This window comes from Chelonia mydas, chromosome 14, assembly GCF_015237465.2.
Source record: "Chelonia mydas isolate rCheMyd1 chromosome 14, rCheMyd1.pri.v2, whole genome shotgun sequence".
NCBI lineage: Eukaryota > Metazoa > Chordata > Testudines > Cheloniidae > Chelonia > Chelonia mydas.
Genome location: NC_051254.2, coordinates 43,907,980 through 43,933,157, shown reverse-complemented (window position 1 = coordinate 43,933,157; position 25,178 = coordinate 43,907,980). Strand labels below are relative to the sequence as shown.

The window sequence follows — 25,178 nt, the reverse complement described above, 5'->3', positions numbered from 1 at the left end:
CTCTGAGCCCCTCCCCCTCTCCGCTGCATCTCCCCCCCCCCCCCCGCCAGCTCCTGTGAGGCCCAGAGAAGTCAGTGACTGGCCCAGGGTCACACACTGTCTGTGGCAGGGCCGGAAATGACCCCAGGGCTCCTGGGTCCCAGGCTAGCCCCTATCCCGCCCCTCCAGCGCCCGGCCCCTCCTGCCGGGGGGCAGTGTGAACACCCAGCGCGTTAGCGGGGTGGGGGTACGGATGGCAGCGGGTTTGGGCAGGGGACACGGCTCAACACACCCACACAGGGCCCAGGACAGACCCCTATGGGAGGGGGTTTGGTCACTAACAGCAGGTCGGAGCCGGTGCCAGCAGAGGGGAAAGGCCCCATGTCTCCGTCCCCACCTCCTCAGCCAGTCCGTCCCCGCCCTGTGGCCTCATGGGTGATGGTCCCGTGTCCCAGTCTTCCATGGATGATGCCCCAAACCCCGTGTGTGGCCTGGTCTACACTTGTCCCGGCAGATCTCTGTGGCTCAGGGGTGTGACCCCCCCCTCCCGCACTGGAGAGCTGGGCCGGCCAAGTCCCCCATCTGCACCCAGCCGTGCTGCAGAGCAGGGTGTCTGGGGGTGGCGTGAGCGCCGTCTGGGGAGACTCCACCCAGTGGCGCCCCGTCCACACTGGGGACAATCCCCCACCCCCCCTGGCGGCAGTGAATCCACATCAGGGACAACCCCCCCGGCCCTCCCCCAGCGGCGCCGTGTCCACATCAGGAGCAGGCATCTGGCCGGGAATGTGCCGTGTGGTCAGCCCCAAATGCTTTAAAATCCTGCGACGAGGTACAAATAGCAGCTGTGGGGTTTATTTGCCTTCTGCTCTTTGAGCCCTTCGGGTGCCCGGGGGTCACAGTTTGAAGCTCTCCCCACAGCCCCAAGGGCTGGACACTCACTTTGTCTCTAAGATCGAGGCTGGAATCGTCCCAGACCCACGTGACTCCTGGAGCTGGGGCTTTAGGAAAACACAAGAATTATCCTGAGACTCGTGACACAATCCTGAGAGCCGGGAACACTGAATTTCTCCATCTCCTCTCGGCGAGGCTCCGCGCTGCTGCTCTGCCTGGTAACAGCCTGGTCGGCGCAGGGATTTCTGCCATTGGGTGCGGGCCCCTGCGCCGGGCTCCCCTGGCCAATGCTGGGCACTGCCCCCCAGCCCTGCCCCCCCCCCGAGTGTGACATGTGCCCCCCCCGGCCCCTTAGCACTGCCAGTCCCTCGCCCAGCCCAGTGTCCGGGGAGAGGAGATGGGCGCAGGATGGGGCGTCCCCATGGCCCAGCTGGCCCTGCTCACCCTGCTGGCCCTGCCGGGCGCCGGGGCAGTGACAGGTACGGGCGGGGCAGGGGCTGTGACGCCTGGGCCTGGGGGGGGGGCAGCTTGACCCCCATAGCGCCCGGCTCCCACCCCCAGGGAGGGGACAATGGGGGGCTCAGGGGCATGGGGAGAGCTGCAGGGAGGAGGGTCTCGTCCCATAGTAGGGAGGGGACGGGGTGGGCAGGGCGGGATGCGGGGGCTGATCTGGAACGGGTGGAAGGTGGGGGGTCTCACCCCTGTGTCAGGGAGGGGGGAGGGGAAGCCGGCACGGGGGCAGCAGAGGGATCGTGGGGAAGTGGCTGTGGTTTGGGTATGACACAGCCCTGCCCTAGGGGTACAGCCCCCCATTCCACACAGGGGAGATGGGGGAACGTTCCCCAAAGGGTCACTCCAGGGCCAGACCCTGCTGAGCAGTGAGAGTGTCTGTGCAGAGCAGGGAGCCCCTGGCCCTGCTCCCTGGCCTGTCCGCATTGTCCCCCCAGGACTCAGACCCACGGGGGGCTCTGTGGGGCACTGTCTCTCCTTGGCTAGTGGTGGTGGGTTCCCTGCTTGCAATCGCTGGGTGAGATCCTGCCGGGCGAGCTGGGATCCCTAGGACAGTGGCTCTCAAACTTTTGTATGGGTGGCCCCTTTCACACGGCAAGCTTCTGAGTGCGACCCCCCTTATAGATTAAAAATGTTTGTTTAGATATTTAACATCATTATAAATGCTAGAGGCAAAGTGGAGTTTGGGGTGGAGGTTGAGAGTTCGTGACCCCCCCCTTGTAATAAGCTCATGACACCCTGAGGGGTCCCGACCCCCAGTTTGAGAACCCCTGCCCTGGGATGTGGGTGCTGAAATCCCTTGGGCCCTGGGGAATCCCAGCCTCAGCCCTGAGCCAGCTTTAATGTCTCTGGCTGGGGAGTTCCCGGGCTCCCAGTGACCGGCCCCGGCGTGTGATTGTCGGGGGCCAGGGATTGAAATCGCCCCGAGAACCAGGTCATGGCTATGGCGGGACACAGAACGAGCCCCATGGACAGACGGGAGAATGAAATGTCCTGCAGCCGCAGCCCCAGCCCCAGCCCCAGCCCCCAACGCCCCCAGGAGCCGGTTTGGGCTGGGTCCCGTCCCCACTTGCCAGCTGAGCCGGGTTTGGTCTGGTCACTGCTTGGCTGGGAGACATGAATGGAAACCAGGCGCTGAGACCCCCTCCCCTGGGTGGGGGATCAGCCCCCCAGGTGGCCGGTGCTGACGCCCGTCTCCCCGCAGCGGAGAACATGCTCTCCCAGGTGGCCTTCTACCAGCGCACGGACCCAGCCCAGCGCGAGGCCGGGGAGTTCATGTTCGAGTTCGACCAGGACGAGATCTTCCACGTGGACCTGGAGAGGAAGGAGACCGTCTGGCGCCTGCCCGACTTCGGCAAGTTCACCAGCTTCGAGGCGCAGGGCGCCCTGGGCAACATCGCCGTGCTGAAGAAGAACATGGAGATCATGATCCAGAGGTCCAACCGCACGCGGGCCCAGAACGGTACGGGGGGGCACCTTCCCCGCCTGGGGCCTGAGCCCTCCCCCCACCTTCCCTGCCAGGGGCCTGGCCCCTTCCCCGCTTCCCCGGATCCCTCTCCCCACCTTCCTGAGCAGAGACCCCTCCCATCTCTCCCCTACCTTCCCCTCCTCGCACACCCACCCGGGCCTGATACCAGACCCCACCAGAGATTGAGAGTCTCCTCCCAGCTCCCCCCACAGCCCCTGGAGGGCTCCGGGGAGCCAGTCAGCTGGGCCAGGGCTGTGCAAGGCAGGGGCCCCGGGCAGTTCACACCCTCTGCCACGGTGTCCCTAGGCGTTGCTCTGGAACTGCTCCCCGAGAAGCCAGGCAGGACTCTGGGGAAGTCTCCTTTCTGTGAGCAGCCTGTCTGCAGGACACACAGCTCACACAGCTTCCACCTTCCTGGGTCTGACCTCGGAGCATTCAGCCTCCTCTGCCCCTCCGTGCGCTTCCCCCAGCGAGTCCGCCCAGGCGGGGTCCTGGGGAAGCCAGAGGGTCCTGCCCCCCAACTCCGCAGTCAGACGTGACTCTCAGCCAGCCAGTAAAACAGAGGTTTATTAGATGACAGGAACATGGTCTAACACAGAGCTTGCAGGTGCAGAGAACAGGACCCCTCAGCTGGGTCCATTTTGGGGGGCAGTGAGCCAGACAACCCCGTCTGCCCTTCACTCCATGTCCCGGCCAGCCCCAAACTGAAAACTCCCTCCAGCCCCTCCTCCTCTGGGCTTTGTCCCTTTCCCGGGCCAGGAGATCACCTGATTCCTTTTTTCTCCAACCCTTTAGCTCTCACCTTGCAGGGGGGAAGGGCCCAGGCCATCAGGTGCCAGGAAACAGGGTGTCGGCCATCCTCTGTGTCCAGACCCCTGCACACACCTGCCCTCTAGGGCTCTGCAATGATCATACACCCTTACCCCACCCCCTAGATACTTAAGAACTGCCTAGGGGAAACTGAGGCACCCCCACACTATTCAGAGGAAACATTAAGAACAGTCTCACTTCGTCACACCCTCCAGGCTGGTGCCCCAGGGCATCTCTTTGCCAAGGGCTGTTCCTTGCCCGTGCCCAGCCCCAGGCCCTGCCCCTGAGGGATTCTCTCGCCGGCCCCTGGTGCCCCATGAGCAGTCAGGGCAGGGAGCTGGGACGGCCCCGGTGACACCCCCACAGTCCTGGGGAGAGACCCCTGAGCTGGAGCGTGAGCACCAGGGACTGGCTGGCTCGGGGGGCAGGGAATGGGGCACGGGGCCTTTCCCCTCTAGGGGGTGCTGGCTCCAATCTGGTCCCAGGGCAGGGACTGGCTGGCTATGGGGCAGGCAATGGGACCCACTAACTCCTGTCTCCCCAGTGCCCCCTGAGGTGACCGTGTTCCCCGAAGATCCCGTGGAGCTGGGGGAGCCCAACGTCCTGATCTGCTTCGTGGACAAGTTCTCCCCACCCGTGCTCAGCATGACGTGGCTGAAGAACGGGCAGGAGGTGATGGGGGGCGTCTCCGAGACCGACTTCTACCCCCGCCAGGACAACTCCTTCCGCAAGTTCTCCTACCTGCCCTTCCTCCCCAGCCAGGGCGACTTCTACGACTGCCGGGTGGAGCACTGGGGGCTGCCCGAGCCCTTCACAAAGCACTGGGGTAAGGCTGGGATGCCCGGGAACCCCATGGGGCACAGGGCTGGGAGCCAGGATGCCTGGGTTCTGTCCTGGCTCTGGGAGGGGAGTGGGGGCTAGTGGGTCAGAGCAGGGGCAGGGCTGGGAGCCAGGACTCCTGGGTTCTATCCCAGCTCTGGGAGGGAAGGTAGAGAACAGCCCCCCTCACTCAGTGCCCTGTCCCTCTCCCCCTCTCTCCAGAAGCCCAGATGCCCACCCCCGTCCCCGAGACCACCGAGACCCTGGTGTGCGCCCTGGGCCTGGCCGTGGGCATCATCGGTATCATCGCGGGCACCATCCTCATCATCAAGGGCATGAAGATGAACGCCGCCCGCAACCCGCGGGGCCCCTTGTGAGTAGCCGGTGCCCGGGGAGGGCACCCGCTGCACCCGCAGCCCCTGGGCCCACACAGCACTCCCCGGGGAGACCCCCACCTGTTGTGTGTCCCCCAGCCAGCCACAGCCCCATAGCCCATCCAGCACCCACTGGGGAGACCCACGCACCCGCTGTGCTCCTCCCAGCCAGCACCCCCCTGTGTCACAGGGAAACTCCCGGGCAGTGCTGGGAAGTGGCCCCGATCCCTGCCAGCTTCGTGTTGGGGCCCAGAGCTCCTGGTAACTGACCCTCTTTGCCTTTCAGATAAACGCGGGGAGGAGTCGGCGCCCCTGAATCCCCCAGGTGCCTTCGTGAGACCGACTCACACTGCCCCCCCGCTGTCCCCAGTGTCCCTGCTCCGTGCCCGTTGGTGCCAGCTGCTGTACCCCGACCCCGTAACCGTGACAAGCCAACCCGCTAGAGACTCACCGGGGAGCCGGCCCCTCGGACTTCCCTCACCCACCACGCTGCCGGGCTTGGGAGGGGGCACCTATCCAGGGAGAGGGCTGCTGCCCCGTGGGGCTGGGAATGGGGATCGCCCCTTGTCGGGGGCAGCAGGGCCCACGGGGCTGATCCAAACCCCATTGCCATCGTGGGGAAGGTTTCTCTTGACTCCAGTGGGCGCTGGATTGGGCCCCGAGCCTGGCCCCTATTGGGCTGCTGTCAGTCACCCCGGGTAAAGCCCCTCCAGCCATTACCCAGAAGGCTTTGGGCCAGATTCGGCCATTCCCAGTCAATGGGGTCCCTGTGGGATGGGATCAGGCCCATGGCTGGGGGTGGGGCAGCCCCAGTGCCCGGCTAAAGGCCCCATGGCACCTGTGTGCGGCTCCCCTGGGTCCAAGGGCCCAGCGCGGGGTCTGTGTGGGAAGGGCCCAGTCCCTGTATAGCCCCCGCCCCGTGTGTGTCCACAGCCCGGCCGCCCCCCATCTCGCTCTGCAGCTTTGCGAACAGCCATAAAATGGGTTTTGGGGACGTTTTTTATCATGATTTTAAATCTGGTCAGTCTGGGCCGTGCCCGCGGCAGCCTGTGTTAGCCCAGCCCAGCCGCAGTCGGTCCAGGGGCCCCGGGTTATAGCGGGAGTTAAGGGCATTTGGTAGAAGGGCTAAGGAAGGGGCCAGGACTCCTGGGTTCTGTCCCGGCTCTGGGTGGGGAGTGGGGGCTAGTGGGGGAGAACTGGGAGTCAGGATTCGGGGGGTCGATTCCCGTTGCTGACACGGACTTGCTGCGAGTTGTGATGCACCCTATTCCTGTTTCCCCTTGTGTGACAAATGGCCAGTCTCCTCCTGCCATGGTGGTGGGGGCTCTGGGGCTGAGGGATGGTCCCTGAAGAGCTTTGAGATCGTCCCATGGCCGAGAGCCCTGGAGAAGGGCAGGACTCATGGGCCAGGGTCCCCCGGGACTGAACCCCGCAGGGCGAGCGGCTGCAGAGAGATGCTGGCCTGTCTAGGTGCTGCGGTGACGTCTCCCAGGCTGGGGTCACTGTGATGCGAAAGGCAGATCCCCCCCCCACCCCAAACACGGCACTGAGCCCCCAACCCAGCGCTTCCTTGCACCCCTGCACTGGCACCTGCGGGGAGACCCCTGTGATGGTTCCCCCCTCCCGCCCCATGGTGCCACTTGGAAGTGGGGCACCACTGAGCCCACCTGACTCACCAGCGAGGGCTCCCTTTACACCGTACTGCTCTGCAGCCTGCCAAGCCCCCCCCCCCCCCCCCCCGGCTTCAGCCTGCACGTTACCAGCACACACAGAGGTAGGGACACCCCCAGCTGCAGCTTCACACAGATGCTGAGATCAGCTCTGCATGGCAAGGCTCAGCTAAGGAACTGCCCGGTACTCAAGTGCACACCCCCCTCTAGAGGGTAAACCCCAAATTATACCGTCTTGCACTGCACAGAGATGGGTACAGCATAAGCTCATGAAATTCACCCCCTCCCTCAGTGTGGAGAGGAATATGCACAGCCTTCTGCCCCCGGTTATGATTTTCACACCCTGGGTTTAGACAAAACAAAAACAAGTTTACCAAACTTAACCCCCTCCGCATGTGATTTATTTCTAATAGATGCTTGGGATTGTTCAAACTGGTCAGCTAGAGTAGCCAGTTCATAGACAGTTTTCATCTTTTTCTCCCACAAATGCTGTTTTACATCGTCATTACTCAGACTCAGGAAATGCTCCGGAGCAACATGATCAGCCATTTCTGCAGAGCTTGTAACACCTTTTCCCCCTTGCCCATCACATCTCTCATCTGCTTCCACAGGCCACATTACTCATTCCAGCCCCTCTCTTCAGGCTTCTGAAGTTTACTCAATCTGCTTCAAGTGTGAAAGTGTTTTAAAACCATTTCCTTGAATTTACCATAATCTGCAGCATCACCAATAGGCATCTTACTGAATCTGTCCAGAGCTTTCCCAGACAACTTTGCAACCAACATGGGCATCTTTTGGTCTTCAGGAATCTCATGGAGCACATACAGCCTCTCAAGGTGATGAAATATTCAGCAATGTCCCCTGTCTCGCTGTATGCAGGACACAACCGCTCCCATTGGTGGATTTTTGGAGCGGTGGGACCCGTGGTGTGTCTCTGTGGGGCGCTGGTTCCGCCCCTCTATCAAGTCCAGTTCATGCTTCCTCTCTCTTTCCTTCTCCTCCATGGCGAGCTTCTGGGCCTCGATTTCCTTGTCAGCCTCTATCGGTCTCAGTTCCAGGGCGTTCTGGTGCGCAGCCTCTTGTCCGGCATCTCTGCTTCTGTGGTTCTTTGCTCTGCTGCTTCTCCTGCATTGATCTCCAGCTGCTTTAATTCCATTTGCCTTTTGCTCCCTCCATCTCTCCCCTCCCCACTACCCGCCTATCCCTCCCCCTTGGCTGTCCCTCACCATCCCTCGCTCAGCGCGTCGTCCCCCTGCCTGGCTTGGTTACTTACCCTGCTGCCTGCCCCCTTCCCCACCCCACCCTCTGCCCTCCCCTCTCCCTGCCCCCACCCTCACGGGGCAGCCATGTGTCCGTGGGAAACACCTTGAGCTCTGTGGACCAGTGACTGACCCGGCTTCCAGCCCATGGGGAACCGCGGCCAGTGGGAGCTGCGGGGGGCGGGGCCAGAGCTGCCGGGCCCCGCCCCCACAGTCGGGCTGGGGGGAGCCGCAGGCAGCCCCTCAGCCCAGGGAGCAGCAGGCGTCTGTCACTGTCAGACAGACACAGACGGGGTGGGGGCTGGGACAGACAGATGGGGGCCGGGGGAGCCGGAGCAGCGATGGGCACCCTGGGGTTGGCATTAAATACCGACTACAGAGGGGGCTTCCTGGGGGGGCGCTATAGCAACCCCCCCCCACCACAGAGCAGATCTGGGCTGCAGCTAGCTCCATCCATCACTCCCCCCCGCCCCACAGAGACCCACAAAACCCTCTGCGCCCCCCCCTCGAGAAACCCCCACCGGCCCCTGTGCCCCCGTCACTCCTCTCCAGAGAGCGCCCCCCCTTTATGCCTCCAGAGACAGCTCCCCTCCCCCCTGCTCCCTACCATCTCACTGTCACGGACTCACATATCATGCCCACTCTTGGCCCCGTGCGGTCCGTGGGGGGTGCCCCTTTCAGTGAGACAGCCCTTCTCCCGGGGGTCTACTCTCTCTTGGGGTTAAGCCCCTCCATCTCCTGGAGCTGCACCGCTCTGAGCCTTAGCACCCCTGTCTCTCACCATGGGCCCCCTCAGGGAGTCACCTCGCTCTGGACCCCCGGGGCCTCCACCCCCCAAAGGGGACGACGCAGCCCATTGTCGTCCCGCTGGCCAGACCTGGCTGGGCCTCCTGAGCTGGGCCTCTGGGTCACCGGTCACCAGGTCACCAGTCGCTGGGGTCTCCATTCTCCACGCCAGTGGTTGGGGTCCCAAGTTCCCTCGATGGTCCTCTGTAACAATAAACTCCCTCTCCCATCACCTCCGTAAACCCGTAGCACCGAGGGAAACTGAGTCCCACCCCCTCTGCATGCAACCCATTCACAAAACCAAGAAAATCCCCCCACAGGAAACAAGGAAAAGCAAGAAACTCCCCCACTTCATCACACTCCCCCTTTGCCTTCCCCCTCCCCCCCAGCCCTTTGGCCCCCGTGACCAGTGGGAGCTGCCCCTGAGGCAGGGCGCCTGCTTGCAGACTCAGACCTGCCTGGTGCCTGCACAGCACGGGGAGGGGGAGCCACAGGTGAGCAAGCCCCAGTCCTCAACATCATCACAGCCACAGCCATTCTCTGTTTGGGGATTTCATTTCCCCGGGGCGAGTAATTCTAGCTGCTCTTCCCTTCCAGACAGCTGGTGGCTTTTCCCGTAAGAAACCGCACACCTGCTTTGCAAAGACGTCCATGCATCCCTGTTCACTTGCCAGGTGTCTTTTCTGGTTGTTCATTTATTTTGGTAACTCAGTTTCAGAGGCAGTTTTAAAAGTCCCTTGAATTGTACCTGGTTTTTGCCCCACTGGTCCAAAGGCACGTGGAAGAGGTGCAGACTTTTATTTCTGTGGCCGAACCCACCCGATGCGGAAATGTGAGTGTCGGAGCTAGGAAAGCTCTGCCAGGGTAAGGGACCCTTCAGGACATTGTCCTCAAGTCATTCCTTCTTCTGGGCATCCCACTCTATTGTTCCCTCCTGCAGTGACAGTGATCAGTGTCTCCACCCACGGGGGAGACGGTTTATTTTTTCTAAAAGCAGTTATTTTATTTACTTTATTTTATTTTAAGAATTTAGAGGCCACACACAAGACAAAGAAAATAACCAGTGACTTCTGTCACGGAGTGTGCGGGAGTCCAGGCCCTGCACCCCTCTTCCTGGGATTCACTGAGACTCTCAGCCAGCCAGTAAAACAGAAGGTTTATTGGACAACAGGAACACCGTCCAAAACAGAGCTTGTGGGTACACCCAGGACCCCTCAGTCAAGTCCTTCTGGGGGAGCAGGGAGCTTAGACCCCAGCCCTGGGGTTCCCTGTGTTCCTCCACCCAGCCCCAAACTGAAACTAAACCCACCGAGCAGGTTCCCTGCTGCAGCCTCTGTCCACATTCCTGGGCAGAGGTGTTACCTCCCCCTCCCCCTCCTGGCTCAGGTGACAGGCTCTCAGGTCTCCCGTCCCCAGGGCACATTCCCAGGTCAACACTCCCCCCTCCCTGCTGCGTCACATCGTCACACCTACTGATAACATCCTCTTTTTGCTCCACAATGTGCATCCACCAATGTGATCTATGCCATCATGTGCCAGCAATGCCCCTCTGCCATGTACATTGGTCAAACTGGACAGTCTCTACGTAAAAGAATAAATGGACACAAATCAGATGTCAAGAATTATAACATTCAAAAACCAGTCGGAGAACACTTCAATCTCTCTGGTCACGCGATTACAGACATGAAAGTTGCGATATTACAACAGAAAAACTTCAAAACCAGACTCCAGCGAGAGACTGCTGAATTGGAATTCATTTGCAAATTGGATACAATTAACTTAGGCTTGAATAGAGACTGGGAGTGGCTAAGTCATTATGCAAGGTAACCTATTTCCCCTTGTTTTTTCCTACCCCCCCCGCCCATCAGACGTTCTTGTTAAACCCTGGATTTGTGCTGGAAATGGCCCACCTTGATTATCATGCACATTGTAAGGAGAGTGATCACTTTAGATAAGCTATTACCAGCAGGAGAGTGGGGTGGGGGGAGAGAAAACCTTTTGTAGTGGTAAATACCCATTTTTTCATGCTTTGTGTGTATAAAAAGATCTTCGATACTTTCCACAGTATGCATCCGATGAAGTGAGCTGTAGCTCACGAAAGCTCATGCTCAAATAAATTGGTTAGTCTCTAAGGTGCCACAAGTACTCCTTTTCTTTTTACAATGTGCATTAGCTCTTGAATCCGGTTATTCACTGTCGTCATTTTCTCAGTAGCTTCTTCAAGTTGTCGGGCAGATTCACTTTATTTAATCACTTGCATTTCAAGCTCGTCAGTTCTCCATGTCAGCTCTTCTTTGGTTTTAGTTAGTTCAACAGTAACTTTCCCCAGTTTTTCTTCAAGCCAAGCAGTCGCTTCCTGTGGGTCTTCTAGAGATCCAATATACCTGCGACCTCCTTCTGCCTGCTTCTTAATATCAGGGACATCATCTTGCAGAGAATCAGTAATGCCCTCAAGAGCAGTACACTTTTCGGGATCTCCATTGTCACCTCCTTCCAGCATTCCAGCTCTTTCATTACAGTGGGAATTCTTCACCTCCTGTTCTTCATCCAGGTTTCTGGCACATTCATTTACCAAATCCTCGTAGATTTCCAAGCGTTGTTCAGAATCTTCTTCCAGCAACTCTGGATCCTGAGAAAGGCATTGCTTGAAAACTGTTTCCCGTTGAGCAAAATACGGAGTAAATTCTTGTGCGCCTTCTTCATGAATTTTTAATTCCAAGATTAATTTATCTTTGCTCTCATTGATCAGCTTGCTTTCCAAGTCTTCTATTGGAGTTAGCAGTCTCAGATACTCTTCTTTTCCAAGAATTACTTTCTTTTCCTCCTCCTCATTTGCCGTCTCTTTTGCCAGATCATGCTCTTCATGTGTGTCATTGTTATTCACAGTTAAATGCTCATCGTCTTCTATCACATCTTCCAGGCTCCTGTCCCAAAGTACAGGGGCTCTTCTTCTTGCTACCTGCATTTTCGTGTCAGCGTTATTTACGAGAGACGCGTTTCGTCATATGCAGCACCACACTGGCTGATGTTTACCATCCGATAAAGCTTCCCTTTTCCCCTGAAAAAGGCTTGATGGAAGCGAGTGTCCCGAAATGGTACGTGCAGCTGCAGCTTTGGCTGTTGACTGTTCTTGAGTGCATGGGGGCATTTGCCTAGGATCAGTAGAGAAGTGTTAATATTTCCACTCTCTTTCAATCTATCACCCTCATTGCGCGTCTTGGAACGTCTTTCTGAGCCAGCAAGACCACAGAGCGCCACTTCACGGACTCGGGTTACAGCAGGAGCTTCACGATCTTCCATCTTTAGCCTTTGAACAGTGGATACGCTGCGACTTCTACGGGAGTGAGGATCCCGCTTGCTGCAAGCAACACTCTGGTGCTTCAGCCCGAGCTGCAGAAGCTGAAAAACTGCTTTTGAATCCGAAATCTGAATCCACGGCAGATCTTTCACATCAGAGCAGCCTCTGACGTCTTGGGCAAGACACGGCACCCTTCTTTTCTGGTCATTTGACCCTGGGAGCAACACGTGGTAAACGCACTCGTTGTCAAGCTCACAAAAGGACACCCAGACAGAAGACGTCCTGTCACTTGCCACGCTCGCCCACGGTCGGTGGTTCAGGGTCTTTTCTGGGTTCTTCCAAGTCTGCAGATGATTCGGAAGTTTTGCTGTGAGTGTTGGTGCTGTTTTGAGAGTCTACCTCTTTCGCTGGGCGAAGGATTGAATGTTTCACAGCAATGTCTTCTCTCACTGGTCGTTAGTCGGCCTTATATCATCTCTACGGCCAAGGGGTGTGAAGTCCATATCTGGACACACTTTGCCATCTCCCACAGGGGTGAACCCTGCAGCCACTCTGCCTCTACGCTTGTTCTCTGTCCGCGCCCCCTACCAGCCCCTCTGGCCTCCCTGGGATCCCCCCTCCCGTTACTCCCGCTGGGTCTCTCTTCTTTCGCCAGAGCTTCTCGTGGAGGAAAGTCTGTCATGGCAGCTTCTTCGCTCTGTCATGTATTTAATTGTGATGTGTTTTTTAAGCGTTAATTAATGTACTAGGGGAGTCCCCCTTCGGCCCAGCACTAGACACCATGTTCTACCCTCTGGGCCCGAGGGGAAACGCCCGGCCGGGTCCGTGTCCGGCAGCGGGAGGAGCTGGAACGAGATCCCAGGGGCTGAGAACGGCGGGGGAGGGGGACGCAGGCAGGTCACTAAGGGGCTAGAGGCCCCGATCCTGCAAACGTGCCGAGCTATGAGCTGGTGAGCGACCCCCTGGATTATGTGAGAAGCCGCGTGTGCTGATGTGCTCTGCTGGTTTGAGGTCAAACTGAGCCCCCCTCCCATGCTGCGTTTCCCCCCCACACCCACCCCAGCAAGGTCCCCCCAGCTGGGCCCCGGCGGCCCCATCGCCATAGGGCTTAGAGCTCCCCCAGCTCTCCAGTGCTGCCCCTGTCCCAGCGTTGGGGGGCGCAGGGGGCTCCCTGGAGGAGAGGGGCCGACCGGCCGAGGAGCTGGGCTCAGAGGTGTCCAGGCAGGCGCCCGGAGCTGGTTGCGGTAGCAGCCCGGGGAGGGGCGTTTTTAACGGGTGTGAAATGTGAATGTTGATGGTCTCTGTTTTGGGGGGTTACGGGCCTGGGGCCAGGGGATCCCCGGAATCGCCCGAGCCAGTGCTCTTGGGGGTGCTGTCCTGGGTCTCTGAAACATCCCCCGGGTTCTGCTCAGCCAGCCTGGCCTCCTGCGTAACTCGGCCCTGGGGATTTCAGCCGGGATCCCTGCGTCCGGCCTCGCCCGGAGCTTGTCCTGACGGGCTGTACGTCCGCCCGGCTACGGCCCAGGCTGGCCCCCCCAGACCGGCTGTGACTCGAGGTCGCTCCATGAGTCAGTCCCGAGTGACCCCGCCTGGGGACCCGGCCCTCCATAGCCAGGCCCTACAGCCGCCTGGCACTGCCCTAGGACCCGGCCTGCCCCCTGCTCAGCCTGGCCCCACCAAGGCCCCCCTACCATGGGACCCTGCCCTCTCTGACAGGTGTGGAGGTGGGGGAGCAGGGCTGTAGTTCCCCCTGGGGTCCCCCCATGTGTCTCCTGCCCTGGGGGAGTGTCTGTCCCTTGCAAATGCCCAGCTCTAAAGACAAGATCTTGTGGTGGTGGCAGCTGTTGCTGGGTGGGCACGAGCTGGGTGGGCAGGGGGGAGAGGGCCTGACCCCGCCCCAGGGGGAGCAGCTGGTGTTTGCAGAGCCCCTGGATTCCCCCCACTGCTGCTCACACCCTGTCCTGCTCTCTGGAGCCCCGTGGGGCAGGCTGTCGGCTCTGGGATGGGATTCGCTACGTGTCACGGAGTCCCCGGGCGATGCTCTGGACCTGCTCCCCACAAAGCCAGGCAGGACTCTGGGGAAGTCTCCTCTCTGGGAGCAGCCTGTCTGCAGGACACACAGCTCCCCCGGCTCCACCTTCCTGGGTCTGACCTCGGAGCATTCAGCATCCCCTGCCCCACCATGCGCTTCCCGCAGTGAGTCCGCCCAGGCGGGGTCCTGGGGAAGCCAGAGGGTCCTGCCCCCCAACTCCGCAGTCAGACGGGACTCTCAGCCAGCCAGTAAAACAGAGGTTTATTAGACGACAGGAACATGGTCTAACACAGAGCTTGTAGGTGCAGAGAATGGGACCCCTCAGCTTGGTCCATTTTGGGGGGCAGTGAGCCAGACAACCACGTCTGCCCTTCACTCCATGTCCCCAGCCAGCCCCAAACTGAAACTCCCTCCAGCCTCTCCTCCTCTGGGCTTTGTCCCTTTCCGGGGCCAGGAGGGCACCGGATTCCTTTGTTCTCCAGCCCTTTAGCTCTCACCTCGCAGGGGGGAAGGGCCCAGGGCATCAGTGGCCAGGAGACAGAGTGTCGCCATTTCTGTACCCTGGCCCTTTGCTCTGCAACAATTACACCCCCTTATCCCACCCCCTAGAGACTTAAGAACTGCCTAGGGGAAACTGAGGCACCCCTATAGTATTCAGAGGAAACATTAAGAACAGTCCCGCTTCGTCACACTATGGGTCTGTGCCGGGCTGGGATGGGGCAGGAGGATCCCTTGGCCTGGGGTCCCTGCAGGGAGCAGCATTTTCTGACGCCGTGGGGACAGGGAGCGACCCGTGTCTGTCTCTGAGAGCGTCACGGGGGGGCGCTCCGTTCACCCCCGCAGCAGCACCCTCTCCATAGAGCTCGGGGGGGCGGGGAGCAGGAACATGGGGTGGGGTGGGGGGAATCCAGCGGGGGAAGCACAGGATGGCCTTGATTTCTTGGGAAGTGCCTCACCCATGAGGGAGGGGACGTGTCCGACAGACCCCCAAACACACACACACAGAACCCGCCCACAGGAAACTGTCCTAGCTCTGCGAGGGGAGCGGGGTCTAGTGCGGGGGGCGGGGAACCAGGACTCCTGGGTTCTATCACAGTTCTGTGGCTTCTGACAAGTCGCTTGCCCTCAGTGTCCCCCTCTGTACCGTGGGGTGAGGACACCGACCGGGGCTGCATTTCACTCGTAGTTTATTCCTCTCCAGTGCAGGTGTGGGGCTGGGCCAGGTCCCCGATGCCGGCCAGGCTGCAGGCCCGGGTGGTTTTGGGTGGAAAGTCCCTGGCAACGAAATAACGCCCGCCCATGGGACCCTGGTGTCTCACTTACGCACCAACAAGCAGGACGCTGGGCCGGGGTTAGCACCTCCGGGGCTCGGCCAGGGGCAGCGCGGCACCGACCCGGCATCACCGGGCGCCGGGCAGAGTCGGGCCGGGGAGCAGAGCGTGTTGGATGCTGCTGGGGCCCGGGGCTAGGGGCTCAGAACCATCCCTAGGGGCGGGGGGGAGTGAAACCAGGTGAGGGGGAAAAGCAGACGTCAGTCTGTCTGTCTGTCCACCCACAGGCGGACGGGGTGTGAAACGACGTAGGGAGTTAACCCTTTCGGGGTCGCGGGGCCTGAGAAATGTCTCCACTGGGCTGTGAGCAATTGCACGGGGACTTTCTGCTGACACCGGATTGACGGCCCTGGACTGCAAAGGCCCCATGTCCTGGCCCTGGCCCCCTGAGCCAGCCAGTCCCTCCCCCCACATCCCGGCCCTTCAGCGCAGCCCTGTCCACTTGCCCTCCCAGACGGAGCCTGTGCAGGGAAAGCCCGGTGGGGCCGCGCTCTAGGGCTGGAGTCTGCAGGGGCCTGTACTCAGAGCTGGGCTGGAAACCAGGAGCTCTGCGGCTGCCTCTCCCCTGGGAAAGGGGCTTGGGGCCCCTGCCCCCCACGGCCTCCTCCCTGCTGCCCCCACCCCTGGGGAAGGAACCGGTCTGCACTGGCACTGGGAACCCACAGCCTCCCCCAGGGGTCACCCCCACCCCCAGAGCCCCCCTCTGGGGTCCTCCCCCTCCCTCCCTCCCTCCCGTCAGATCCGGCCCTGCCCAGGGCCCTCCCCAGCACAACAACCCTGATCCCTCCAGCCGCTAAATGGCCCCATGGTGTGTCTGGGGAGTCCCCTCCCCCAGGGCAGCTGCTCTGTGCCCTGCGTCCCGCTCCCCCCAGCCAGAGCCCAGCGTGCCCAGTGGCCCCAGCCCTGTCCCAGCCCCGGGGGAGCAGTGAGCACGGAGCCGGGGGGGGGCTGGGGTGGTTTATTAGGGTGCAGCAGTTCTAACAGCGCCCGGCCTCGGTCCGGCTTCCCCCCGGGCTGTGGAGCAGCGTCCCCCAAAGGTTCCCCGAGGGCCGCGGGGTCAGCGAGAGGGAACGTGGGGCTGGGCTGGGGCAGGGAAAGGGTTAACGCAGGAGGGGTCGCCCCCGGAGCAGACCCTGTGGGGACTGAGGGGCAGGGACGGGTCCCCAGGCGGGGGCAGCGCGGGCTGGAGCCGGGCAGAGCGCGGGGAGCAGACGGTGATGGGAAGGGACCGGCCCCAGGTTCTGCATTCTCCGGGCTGAGCGAGGGGCTGGGAGAGACGGATGGAAACTCCTGCTGGCCGGGGGTCCGACGCCCAGGATCTAACTCAGGAGCCCTGCAGGGAGAGGGGAGAGAAATCAGCCCCTGGCCGTGGGGCTAGCGGGAGGGATGGGGGATTTTCTCTGCCAGGCCCCAGGGCGCCCCCAGGGACTCTGCCCGGCAGCCGCAGGACTGGGCGATGCTCGGCAGGACCCAGGACCCTCTGCCCCCGGGAGCAGCTCGGGGATCGGCCTGAACGGGGACCGAGAGAGCTGCAGACTCCTCCTCCGTGGTGCCAACGCCCCATTGCCCAGCTGCCCCGGTGCTGAGCCGGGCGGGTGTCATGGGCCGAGGGGCAGAACAGCGGCCCCACGGGTGTCCCAGGCAGCCTGTGGTCAGTGTGGGGGGAGGCGGGTTTAACAGGGGGAGGGGAATTGAAATTACCTGCAGGTTGGGGAATGGGGCGCCCTGAAAAACAAAGAGAGACATGGTCAAAGCCGTGGGCAGGGGTAGCCGGATCCTAGGGGTCAGAGCTCCAGCCCCCGCCCCACGGCATGGAACGCCCCTCACTAGGACCCCAGCCCCCATCTAACCCCCAGACCTGGGGTTCCCCCCCAGTCTGTTATTACAGTATTGTAAATCCCTGCCCCAGGATCCCTGCCTCGGGGGAGGGGACGGGAAAGGCTTTGAGCGCAGGGTAGGGGCAGCTCCCCGCACTGCGAGGTGCCGGGGTCTCTGTCCCACCCCGGGGCCTCGGCTGGGGGAGGGGAGAGTGGGAGCTCCCAGCTTGGCCCCGGGGCCCCCGACTGAGATCGCCCCATGGCCCCTGCTCTGTCCCTGCCCTAAGGGGCGGGGGGGGGGGAGATCTGACCCAGCCCCAGGAGATTAGAAGCTGGGAGGCCCCTGCCAGACTCTGAGCAGCCCCTGCTGCGGGGTGGGGAGGAGCCTGCAGCCAGGCCCACATCCCCCCACAGAGAAACCCTGGTGCCCCGCCCCCGCCCGGAGCCATTCACCTTTCTTATTCTTCAGGTAGATGAGGAGTCCTGGCACCAGGAAGATCAGCCCCAGCACGAAGCCCCCGACGCCCGTCAGCATCTTGCTCCTGGCAGCATCAGACTGTGCCTCTGTGAGACAGGGAAAGGGGAACGGGCAGCCGGGTCAGAGCCAGAGGCCTCCGGGCCAGGCTCCCGTCAGCACCAGGGACCAGCGCCAGCCGGGGCAGAGCCTGGGGCCAGAGCCCGCAGGTGCAGCTGTGGGACATCAGGGCTCCTCCCGGTCTGTGATCATCAGAGATCGGGCTCAGGCTCTGCAGCGCGAGGTCTGACATCCTGCCCATTGCCAGCATGAACTCGTCTAGCCCTGGATACTCCTGTGAGCCACAGAAATGGCCAACCCCTTTGTGAACCTTGCTCAGCTCTTGGGTCCGTTATATCCCGTGGCTGTTAGTTCCACAGGGTAACTACACAGTGTGTGAAAAAAGTCCTTGCTTTTCCCAGGTGTGAATTTGCCCCCTCCATCGAGTGTCCCCTTGTCCTCGTGCTGTGAGACAGGGAGAACAGGAGTTCCCAGCCCAGGTCAATAGATTTGGGTTAGCAGGGCTCATACAAGTGCTCTAAAAATTGTGAGTAGGGTCGATGCTTTTGCTAAACACAAGCATAAATGTAAAAATCTGGATGTAACTGTTAAAATTTTATAAGAAAATTTCCCCCCCATAAAAGCAGTGTCCTTTTCCAAATCAGGCCAAACCTTATAGTGCTAAAACCATTGAACCTCTGCTGCAACAAGAAATCATTTGTGCGTGTACTTCCATGTGCAATTCTCCCATTTGGCCAGGACAAAAACCAGATGGATCATGGCGTCTTCGTACGGATGATCAAAACTTAAATGAAGTCTCTCCAGCTGTTACAGCTGTTGTTTCCAAAATCCCTAATCTAATTAATCTGTGAATCCCAAAGCAAAATAAGTTTCTACCATTGGCACCTGTTGGGTTTGACTATAACTATAAGCTTTAGAGAATGAGTTCAGCACTTCTGGAGGAGTGCTCGCAGGGTGGACACGCATCGGTACTGGACCCCGAAACTAAATTCTCCCGAGCGTTGCCATGTAAGAAATACAGCAGCAAATGAATTCCATGCCACTGAGCAGTCAGCACACCCCACCTCAACCCACCGCCGTAGCAACTAAACCAGCACCCTGGATTTCAACTCCGCCGAGGGAGTATAAAAAGCAGGAAGTGAAATTAAAGTTTCAAATAAAACCAAAGTTACCAATGAATACTTCCAAGTGCTCGGAGCAGGAAAATGGAGCGTCCTACGGAAAATGCCAGCAGGAACCACTCCCGCATATTGATGGTCAATCCAGGAGAGGGCAACAGACTCTAACACCATCTCGGAGGAGGTGAGTAAGTCTGGAGGTGTAACTAGCACGTGGGACTTATGTTTAGGACTTGTATATGCGGTGACATGTATAACTTTGTTGGTAACTTTCATAAAACTGCTAAAGGACTTGTATGCGTTGGGTTCCTACGATTCCATGTGTTCCTACGGGCTCTAAATCCAGAAGAAACAGAGACAACGTTGTGGAACTTGAGACTGTAGCCCAGAGCTGAACCCACTGGAGTGTAATTAACCGTAAATAGAACGAAAGGCTACGGTAGACAGCGCTTTGAAGTCTTGGCTTGGGCTGGTATTTGTGGGGGCTGGGTGACCCAGAGGCTCTTACCCCAGTTCACGCTGAGGGGGCCCCGCAGGCTGATGTGCTCCACCTGGCAGGTGTAGACGTCCCCGCGCCGGGGGCTCATCTCCAGCATCACCAGGATCTGGAAGGTCCAGTCTCCGTTCTGGAGCAGCTCCGTGGACACCACCCCGGCCGTCTGCTCCTGCCCGTTCTTCAGCCACTTGATCTCGATCCCCGAGGGGTAAAACCCCGTCACGGAGCAAACCAGCAGGTGGGAGTGGGGCCCAGACCCCGATGTCGTGGGGGAAACTTTCACCTTGGGCTGAACTGGGGGGAGAGAGAGCGAGAGCTGGGAAAGGGTCTGGAGATGGACGGAGGCTCAGAGAGAACAGGGGCCCCTCCAGGGAAATATTCCCCCCCCACACACACGTGCCCAGCACCTGCCTAGGGCGATGCTCCCCAGGGTGTGTGGAGTCCAATCCCCCCAACCGTACACACGGCGCCTTTCCAGGACAGGGCATCCGACCCCCCCAAGACACCTGGCAGGTGCCTGGGGCAGGGCACCCGGGATGTGTAAGGTCCCGTTCCCCGGGACACGCCCAGGACAGATGGGGCTCCCCGTGGTGTGTGGGGTCTGATTCCCTGGCCACCCCGTTCCCCCCTCACTGGCCTGGGGTGGGGCTGGTTCTCTCCTGCCCCCCGTTGCCCTGGGCAGGCTCCGGCAGGAAGGGCCCGAGGGGAGTCGCGTCTCGTCACCCCCATGGGGACAGAGCCGGGGACGGTCTGACCCTCGGGGCCCCGGGAGACGGGGTCTCAGCCAGGGACCAGGGGCTGCGCTGACCCCTGCCAGTGGGGATGCCGAGGGGGGAGGGGTGGGGTTGGGGGAGGGGAAAGATCTGCCCCATCGCCCGGCCCCCCAGCCCAGGAAGGGGGGTAGGAGCCGCAGCAGCCGCCTGCCCTGAGGGGGGTCGGGGGGGCGATGGGGGCTGAACCCCTCCGAGGGGCGTGGGGGCTGGGAAGGGGGAGGGGTCACCGGCCCCCCAGAGACTGACCCCGGGTGGGGCTCTGCTCCCTGCCGACAGGGGGCGCCGCAGCCAGATCGGGAGGGGGCGGGGGGAGGGAAAGGGGAGTTTCCCGCCCCAGCGCCTGCTGCCCCCCCCCGCTGTGGCGCGAGACGTTCGGTTCCCCCCCCCGGGGTGCGGGTGGCGGATCGCGCCCATAGAGAGGAGGAGGGCGCGGGGCAGGGCGTGTCCTGCTGCGGCCCCGCCCCTCATAGCCCCGCCCCTGGCCCCGGCCCCCGGCCCCCGCTCCCTCTCCGGCCCCGCCCCCTCAGAGCCCCGCCCCCGCCGCGCGCTCTCCTCTCCGGCCCCGCCCCTTCGGAGCCCCGCCCCTCCCCCGCACTCACCGCTCCGGTCGATGGTGAACGGCTCGAACACCCCGTAGTTGTGCCGGCAGAACCGGTCCACCTCCCCCCGCTGCTGTGCCAGGATCGCCGGGTCCTTGTTCCAATGCTCGGCACTCGGCCGGCCCAGCTCCGTGTCCGCCACGTGCACCCCCAGCTCGCTGTCGAAGTGCACGATCTGCTGCCGGTCCCAGATGTAGCGCTGCAGGTACCGGACCCGCCCGGTGCCGTTGGTGTAGAGACACTCGCCCTTCGCCTGGAACAGGAAATGCTCTGGGGGGGGAGACGGGCCGGGCTCAGGCTCAGGACCCGCCCCTGCCCCGGGCTCGGAGCTCAGCGGGGGGGGAACAACCCGAGCCCGGGACCCCCCCAGCCCCGCCCTGGACCCACTGGGCGCCGCGGGAGCCCGCAGGTCGGGGGGGGGAATGACAGTGACGTGGGGAGACGTGGGGGAGGGGCAGGGGGGCTGGGGGACACGGGGGGCGGGGCGGGGCAGGAGGAACAGCAGAGAATGGGGGTGGGGCACAGCCGGGGTGCGGGGAGACTGAGTCACGGGGGGCACAGCACACATGGGGGGGCGCAGGGGGGCGGGGAGCCAGGCCGGGGGCACTGACACGGGGGCTGGGGGCCGGTCGCTCTGGGGCAGGAGAAGGTCCCGGGGTCTGGCTCTGGAGCAGCCTGTTAATGTGGATTGACCCCAGGTTCCCCGGAGGGAGGGGAAGGGTGTAAAAGGGAACAATTCTCTGCATTGGGTCTCACCCCCATGGGAGGGGCCTGGTTCCCCCCATGGCCCCTCCCGCTCCCCAGCCTGGGGCCCCCCCAAACACCACACAGGGAGCCGGCGCTCATGGAGAAAAGACAGACACCGACACACCCAGCACCGGCCCAGGACAGGGCTCCCCGGGTGTGTGGGGTCCAATCCCCGCCTCATACATCGGCTGTCTGCCTGGATGGGTCTCGCCAGGGCATATGGGGCTGATCCTCCCTCATACACCCAGCGCCTGCCCAGGCTCCCCGGGGTGAGCAGGGTCTGATTCCCCCAATGCACCCGTGACCAGGATGGGGCTCCCAGGGCATGGGGGGTCTGAACCCCTTGCTACACCCAGCACCCGCCTGGCATGCAGCTCCCTGGGCATGTAGGTGGGGTCCAATCCAACCTCACAGATACACACAGCACCGAACTGGGACATGATCCGCAGGATGTGTGGGGTCAGATCCCCCCCAGATACACCCAGCACAGGGCTCCCCGGGGCTCTGGGGTCTGATCCCCCCCCCCCCAGATACACCCAGTGCCTGCCCAGGATGGAGCTTCCTGGGGCGTGTGGGTCTGATCACTCCCCTCCCCCAGGATACACCCAGCGCCTGCCCAGGACGGGGTTCCCCGGGGCGCTGGGGTCTCTGCTCACCTGGGGGCTCTGTGCAATGAGCCAGGTGGGTTCTCAGCACCGTCAGTGTCACGAGCAGAGCCCCAGCCCAGCGGCTCCCGGCCCCCAGGATCCAACCAGTCCCCATCGCTGCTCAGGAGGGAGAGATCTGGAAAGTCGTCGGGACCCCGCAGACTGAGACCTTCTCTGCCCAGCTCCGAGCACCAGACCCGGGACGCTGCCCACGGCCACGGGGATTGGGCACCCCCAGCCCAGGGGCCAGTCAGCATCGGGTCTGGGCAGCATCATCCGTTGCCAGGCAGAGCCGGCCCCAGCAGGGCTCGGTTCCATACTTCTCCCTCGTAGGGGGCAGAGCAGGGTCTGGGGTTGGGCTGCAGGACTCGCCCGGCGCCTGCCATGGCCCCGGGGCAGCTGGAGAGCGGGGCCAGCCCAGGGACCAGCCCCCACCAGAGCAGGGCCCCCAGCAATGGGACTGGGACCCTCCGTCCCCTTCCCCTGGTGCCTCGACACCCTGCTGCGGGCTGGGCAGGCCGGGTCTGTGGGGGGGTCTCTGGTTGTGGATAAATTTAGGCCCAGTGGAAGGTTCGGGGCTGGCCCCACAGGCAGAAGTTCTTGAGCTTCCCCCACCCCCACCTCCATGGGCCTGAGCTCTGCCCCCCGGGACCCTGCTAGAGACGTTCAGTCTCCATGGGGCAGGCACAGCTCAGCCTCCCAGCTGCTCCCACCATCGATCTCCCTAAGGGGCATCTCTGGCCCCCCTGTCTCTGAGCCCCTCCCCCTCTCCGCTGCATTCCCCCCCCCCCCCCCCCCAGCTCCTGTGAGGCCCAGAGAAGTCAGTGACTGGCCCAGGGTCACACAGGGTCTGTGGCAGGGCCGGGAATGACCCCAGCGCTCCTGGGTCCCAGGCTGTGACGAAGTGGGACTGTTCTTAATGTTTCCTCTGAATAGTGTGGGGGTGACTCAGTTCCCCTATGAAGTTCTTAAGTATCTAGGGGGTGGGGTAAGGGTGTATGATCATTGCAGAGCCCTAGAGGGCAGGTGTGTGCAGGAGTCTGGACACAGAGAATGGCCGACACCCTGTTTCCTGGCAACTGATGGCCTGAGCTCTTCCGCCCTGCAAGGTGAGAGCTAAAGGGTTGGAGAACAAAGGAATCAGGTGACCTCCTGGCCCGGGAAAGGAACAAAGCCCAGAGGAGGAGGGGCTGGAGGGACTTTCAGTTTGGGGCTGGCTGGGACATGGAGTGAAGGGCAGACGTGGTTGTCTGGCTCACTGCCCCCCAAAATGGACCCAGCTGAGGGGTCCTGTTCTCTGCACCTGCAAGCTCTGTTTTAGACCATGTTCCTGTCATCTAATAAACCTCTGTTTTACTGGCTGGCTGAGAGTCAAGTCTGACTGCGAAGTTGGGGTGCAGGACCCTCTGGCTTCCCCAGGAGCCCTGTCTGAGCGGACTCGCTGGGGGAAGCGCACGGAGGGGCAGAGGATGCTGAATGCTCCGAGGTCAGACCCAGGAAGGTGGAAGCTGGGTGAGCTGTGTGTCCTGAAGACAGGCTGTTCACAGAAAGGCGACTGCCCCAGAGTCCTGACTGGCTTCATGGGGAGCAGTTCCAGAGCATCGCCCGGGGACTCCGTGACAACTGGTGGCAGCGGTGGGATGTACTGCACCCCGTGGATGGCGCTTCCTGCAGTAAGTGACTGGGGAGCAGTAAAACGAAGGGGGATTGATGAGGACCAGGCGTGCTGAAGGCTCAGAGAGGAGCGGTTTCAGGGGGCGGTAAACCCCTGGGAGTGTGTGACCAGCGAGAAGGACTGTGCAGTAATGGGGTCCCCCTGGGGACTGCAGTGAGCAGGCTCAGGGGTGGAGGAGCCTGCGGCTTGGCCCTGGGAGAGAGAAGGACTTTTGCAGTAACAGGGTTCCCCTGGGGATTGCAGCGAGCAGTCCAAGGGGCGGAGGAGTCTGCGGCTCGACCCTGGCAAAGAGGTGGTGACCTCGAAAAAGCTGGCATACTTGGGGTTCTTCCTGGAAACCGTGGGGAGCTGAGAGCACACAGGCTTGTGAGTCCACAACAACGTGGGAAGAGCGGAGTGACGGCCTGTCACTGTTTCCTTAAGAAGGACATTGTAACCCTGTGCAGAAAGCGAGGGTTGAGCATTGGAAAGTTCACCAAGGCACAGTTAATCGTGCAGCTGGAGGAGGAGGACCGCTCTAGGAACAGATTCCTGACCCAAATGGGGCTATCGCAGGATCTGGGAGCAGCTGGAGTGGTAGCCAGGCATCGCCAAGACTCCTGTCCCCGACCAGACGAGGGTCTTCACGATCGGGTTCCCCATCCGGGGATCGGAGATGCATGGGTTGGAGCTGAGTCCGAGAGAGCAAGAGGACTGTGAGAGACAGCGAGAGCCCGAGAAAGAGCTGCAGAAGCAGCAGCAGCATGAACTGGCGGTGGGGGAGCGGAGAGGCCTAGGGGACCTCCCAGAGATGAGTGGGGATAGACCCCGGGGGGCCAGTTCCACAGGGAACCTCCAGACTAAATTGCTGCCCCTGGTTAAGGAGTGGGGGGATGTGGATGCCCACCTCACTGCCTTTGAGCAGGCTGGAGATCTGAACCAGGGGGACCCTGCGGAAAAGCCCCGGTGTCTAGCTCCCTCGCTGGGTCCCAAGGCCGTAGACTTCGTCAGCCAGATGGATGGGGAGGTGGACGGGCTCCCACTCCTGGTCCCAACCTATATGTCTGGGTGGAGTTTCCTGGGGCCAGGCCCCTCGGACCCCCAGTGGGAGCGGAAGGTGATGGTCAATGGGGAGACATTCCTGGGGTGGCGAGATCCTGGGACAGAGAGAACTGTTGTCAGGCCCTGGGTGGTGCAGCCTCAGATGCTGAGGGGCTGTGTGAGCTGGGTAAGGGTCCCAGGGATGAAGCCCCTCGCCCTGCCTATGGCCCAGATCCCTGTGCAGACCCAGGAGGGGTCAGGCTGGCTGGTTGTTGGGGTTCTCTGGGATATCGGCTGCGAGACCCTGTTGTGGGGTGACTGTGTCTCTTTGGGACAGGATCCAGACCCTGCTCCTGTAACTGCCGAGGGTTTGAATTTGAATCCAGGGAACCAATCGGTGGAGAGGGAAATGGTCAGTGAAAATGCAGATGACCTGGCTGGCAGCAGGGAGGAGCGGCTAGGCTCAGGCTACCTGCCTGCCTGTAACCAGACCCCTGGGGCTGGGTGGGACAGAGAGATGCTCC

The 25,178-nt window shown here is 61.5% G+C and overlaps 3 protein-coding genes across 8 annotated transcripts in view; 1 reads left to right on the top strand and 2 right to left on the bottom strand.

Moving 5' to 3' along the window:
- The window catches only part of LOC114018492 (HLA class II histocompatibility antigen, DR beta 5 chain), a 161,702-nt gene that overhangs the window by 82,402 nt on the left and 54,122 nt on the right, over positions 1-25,178 (bottom strand). Inside the window, exons 1-6 of one of the 5 annotated variants that reach the window (XM_037913760.2) lie at positions 21,969-22,596; positions 20,566-20,835; positions 19,206-19,487; positions 17,498-17,608; positions 16,929-16,952; positions 16,163-16,560 (exon numbers count right to left, since the gene is read on the bottom strand). In XM_037913760.2, the coding sequence (XP_037769688.1) occupies positions 16,547-16,560; positions 16,929-16,952; positions 17,498-17,608; positions 19,206-19,487; positions 20,566-20,835; positions 21,969-22,074 (807 nt within the window). In that variant the 5' untranslated portion in view covers positions 22,075-22,596 and the 3' untranslated portion in view covers positions 16,163-16,546. Of the gene's footprint in view, positions 1-16,162; positions 16,561-16,928; positions 16,953-17,497; positions 17,609-19,205; positions 19,488-20,565; positions 20,836-21,968; positions 22,597-25,178 lie in introns of those variants that run through there. The other 4 variants (XM_037913764.2, XM_037913761.2, XM_037913765.2 and 1 more) reach the window with 4 other exon arrangements.
- LOC119567538 (HLA class II histocompatibility antigen, DR alpha chain-like) lies at positions 1,196-5,845 on the top strand. Of its 2 annotated transcripts, XM_037913775.2 has the most exons (5): positions 1,196-1,349; positions 2,585-2,842; positions 4,203-4,484; positions 4,700-4,850; positions 5,138-5,845. In XM_037913775.2, exons 1-5 carry the CDS (start codon positions 1,268-1,270, stop codon positions 5,139-5,141), a joined length of 777 nt encoding a protein of 258 aa, XP_037769703.1. In that variant the 5' UTR covers positions 1,196-1,267; the 3' UTR covers positions 5,142-5,845. The 2 variants fall into 2 exon arrangements, with proteins under 2 accessions (XP_037769703.1, XP_037769704.1); XM_037913776.2 differs by lacking the exon at positions 5,138-5,845 and having other exon boundaries at positions 1,209-1,349; positions 4,700-4,854.
- Positions 8,880-12,854, bottom strand: LOC119567531 (kinesin-like protein KIF20B). The gene is given in 4 exon segments (XM_043527892.1): positions 8,880-11,560; positions 11,563-12,205; positions 12,207-12,313; positions 12,316-12,854. Coding segments are annotated over 4 exon segments (1,554 nt in total). The 5' UTR covers positions 12,368-12,854; the 3' UTR covers positions 8,880-10,808.

What these genes read in the sequence shown, in the direction of transcription:
- LOC119567538 (XM_037913775.2), top strand. Translation starts at nt 1,268, where the DNA reads ATGGGCGCAGGATGGGGCGTCCCCATGGCCCAGCTGGCCCTGCTCACC. An exon ending in GGGCGCCGGGGCAGTGACAG is followed by an intron (nt 1,350 to 2,584) that starts GTACGGGCGGGG and finishes GTCTCCCCGCAG; the next exon opens with CGGAGAACATGCTCTCCCAG. An exon ending in CCGCACGCGGGCCCAGAACG is followed by an intron (nt 2,843 to 4,202) that starts GTACGGGGGGGC and finishes CTGTCTCCCCAG; the next exon opens with TGCCCCCTGAGGTGACCGTG.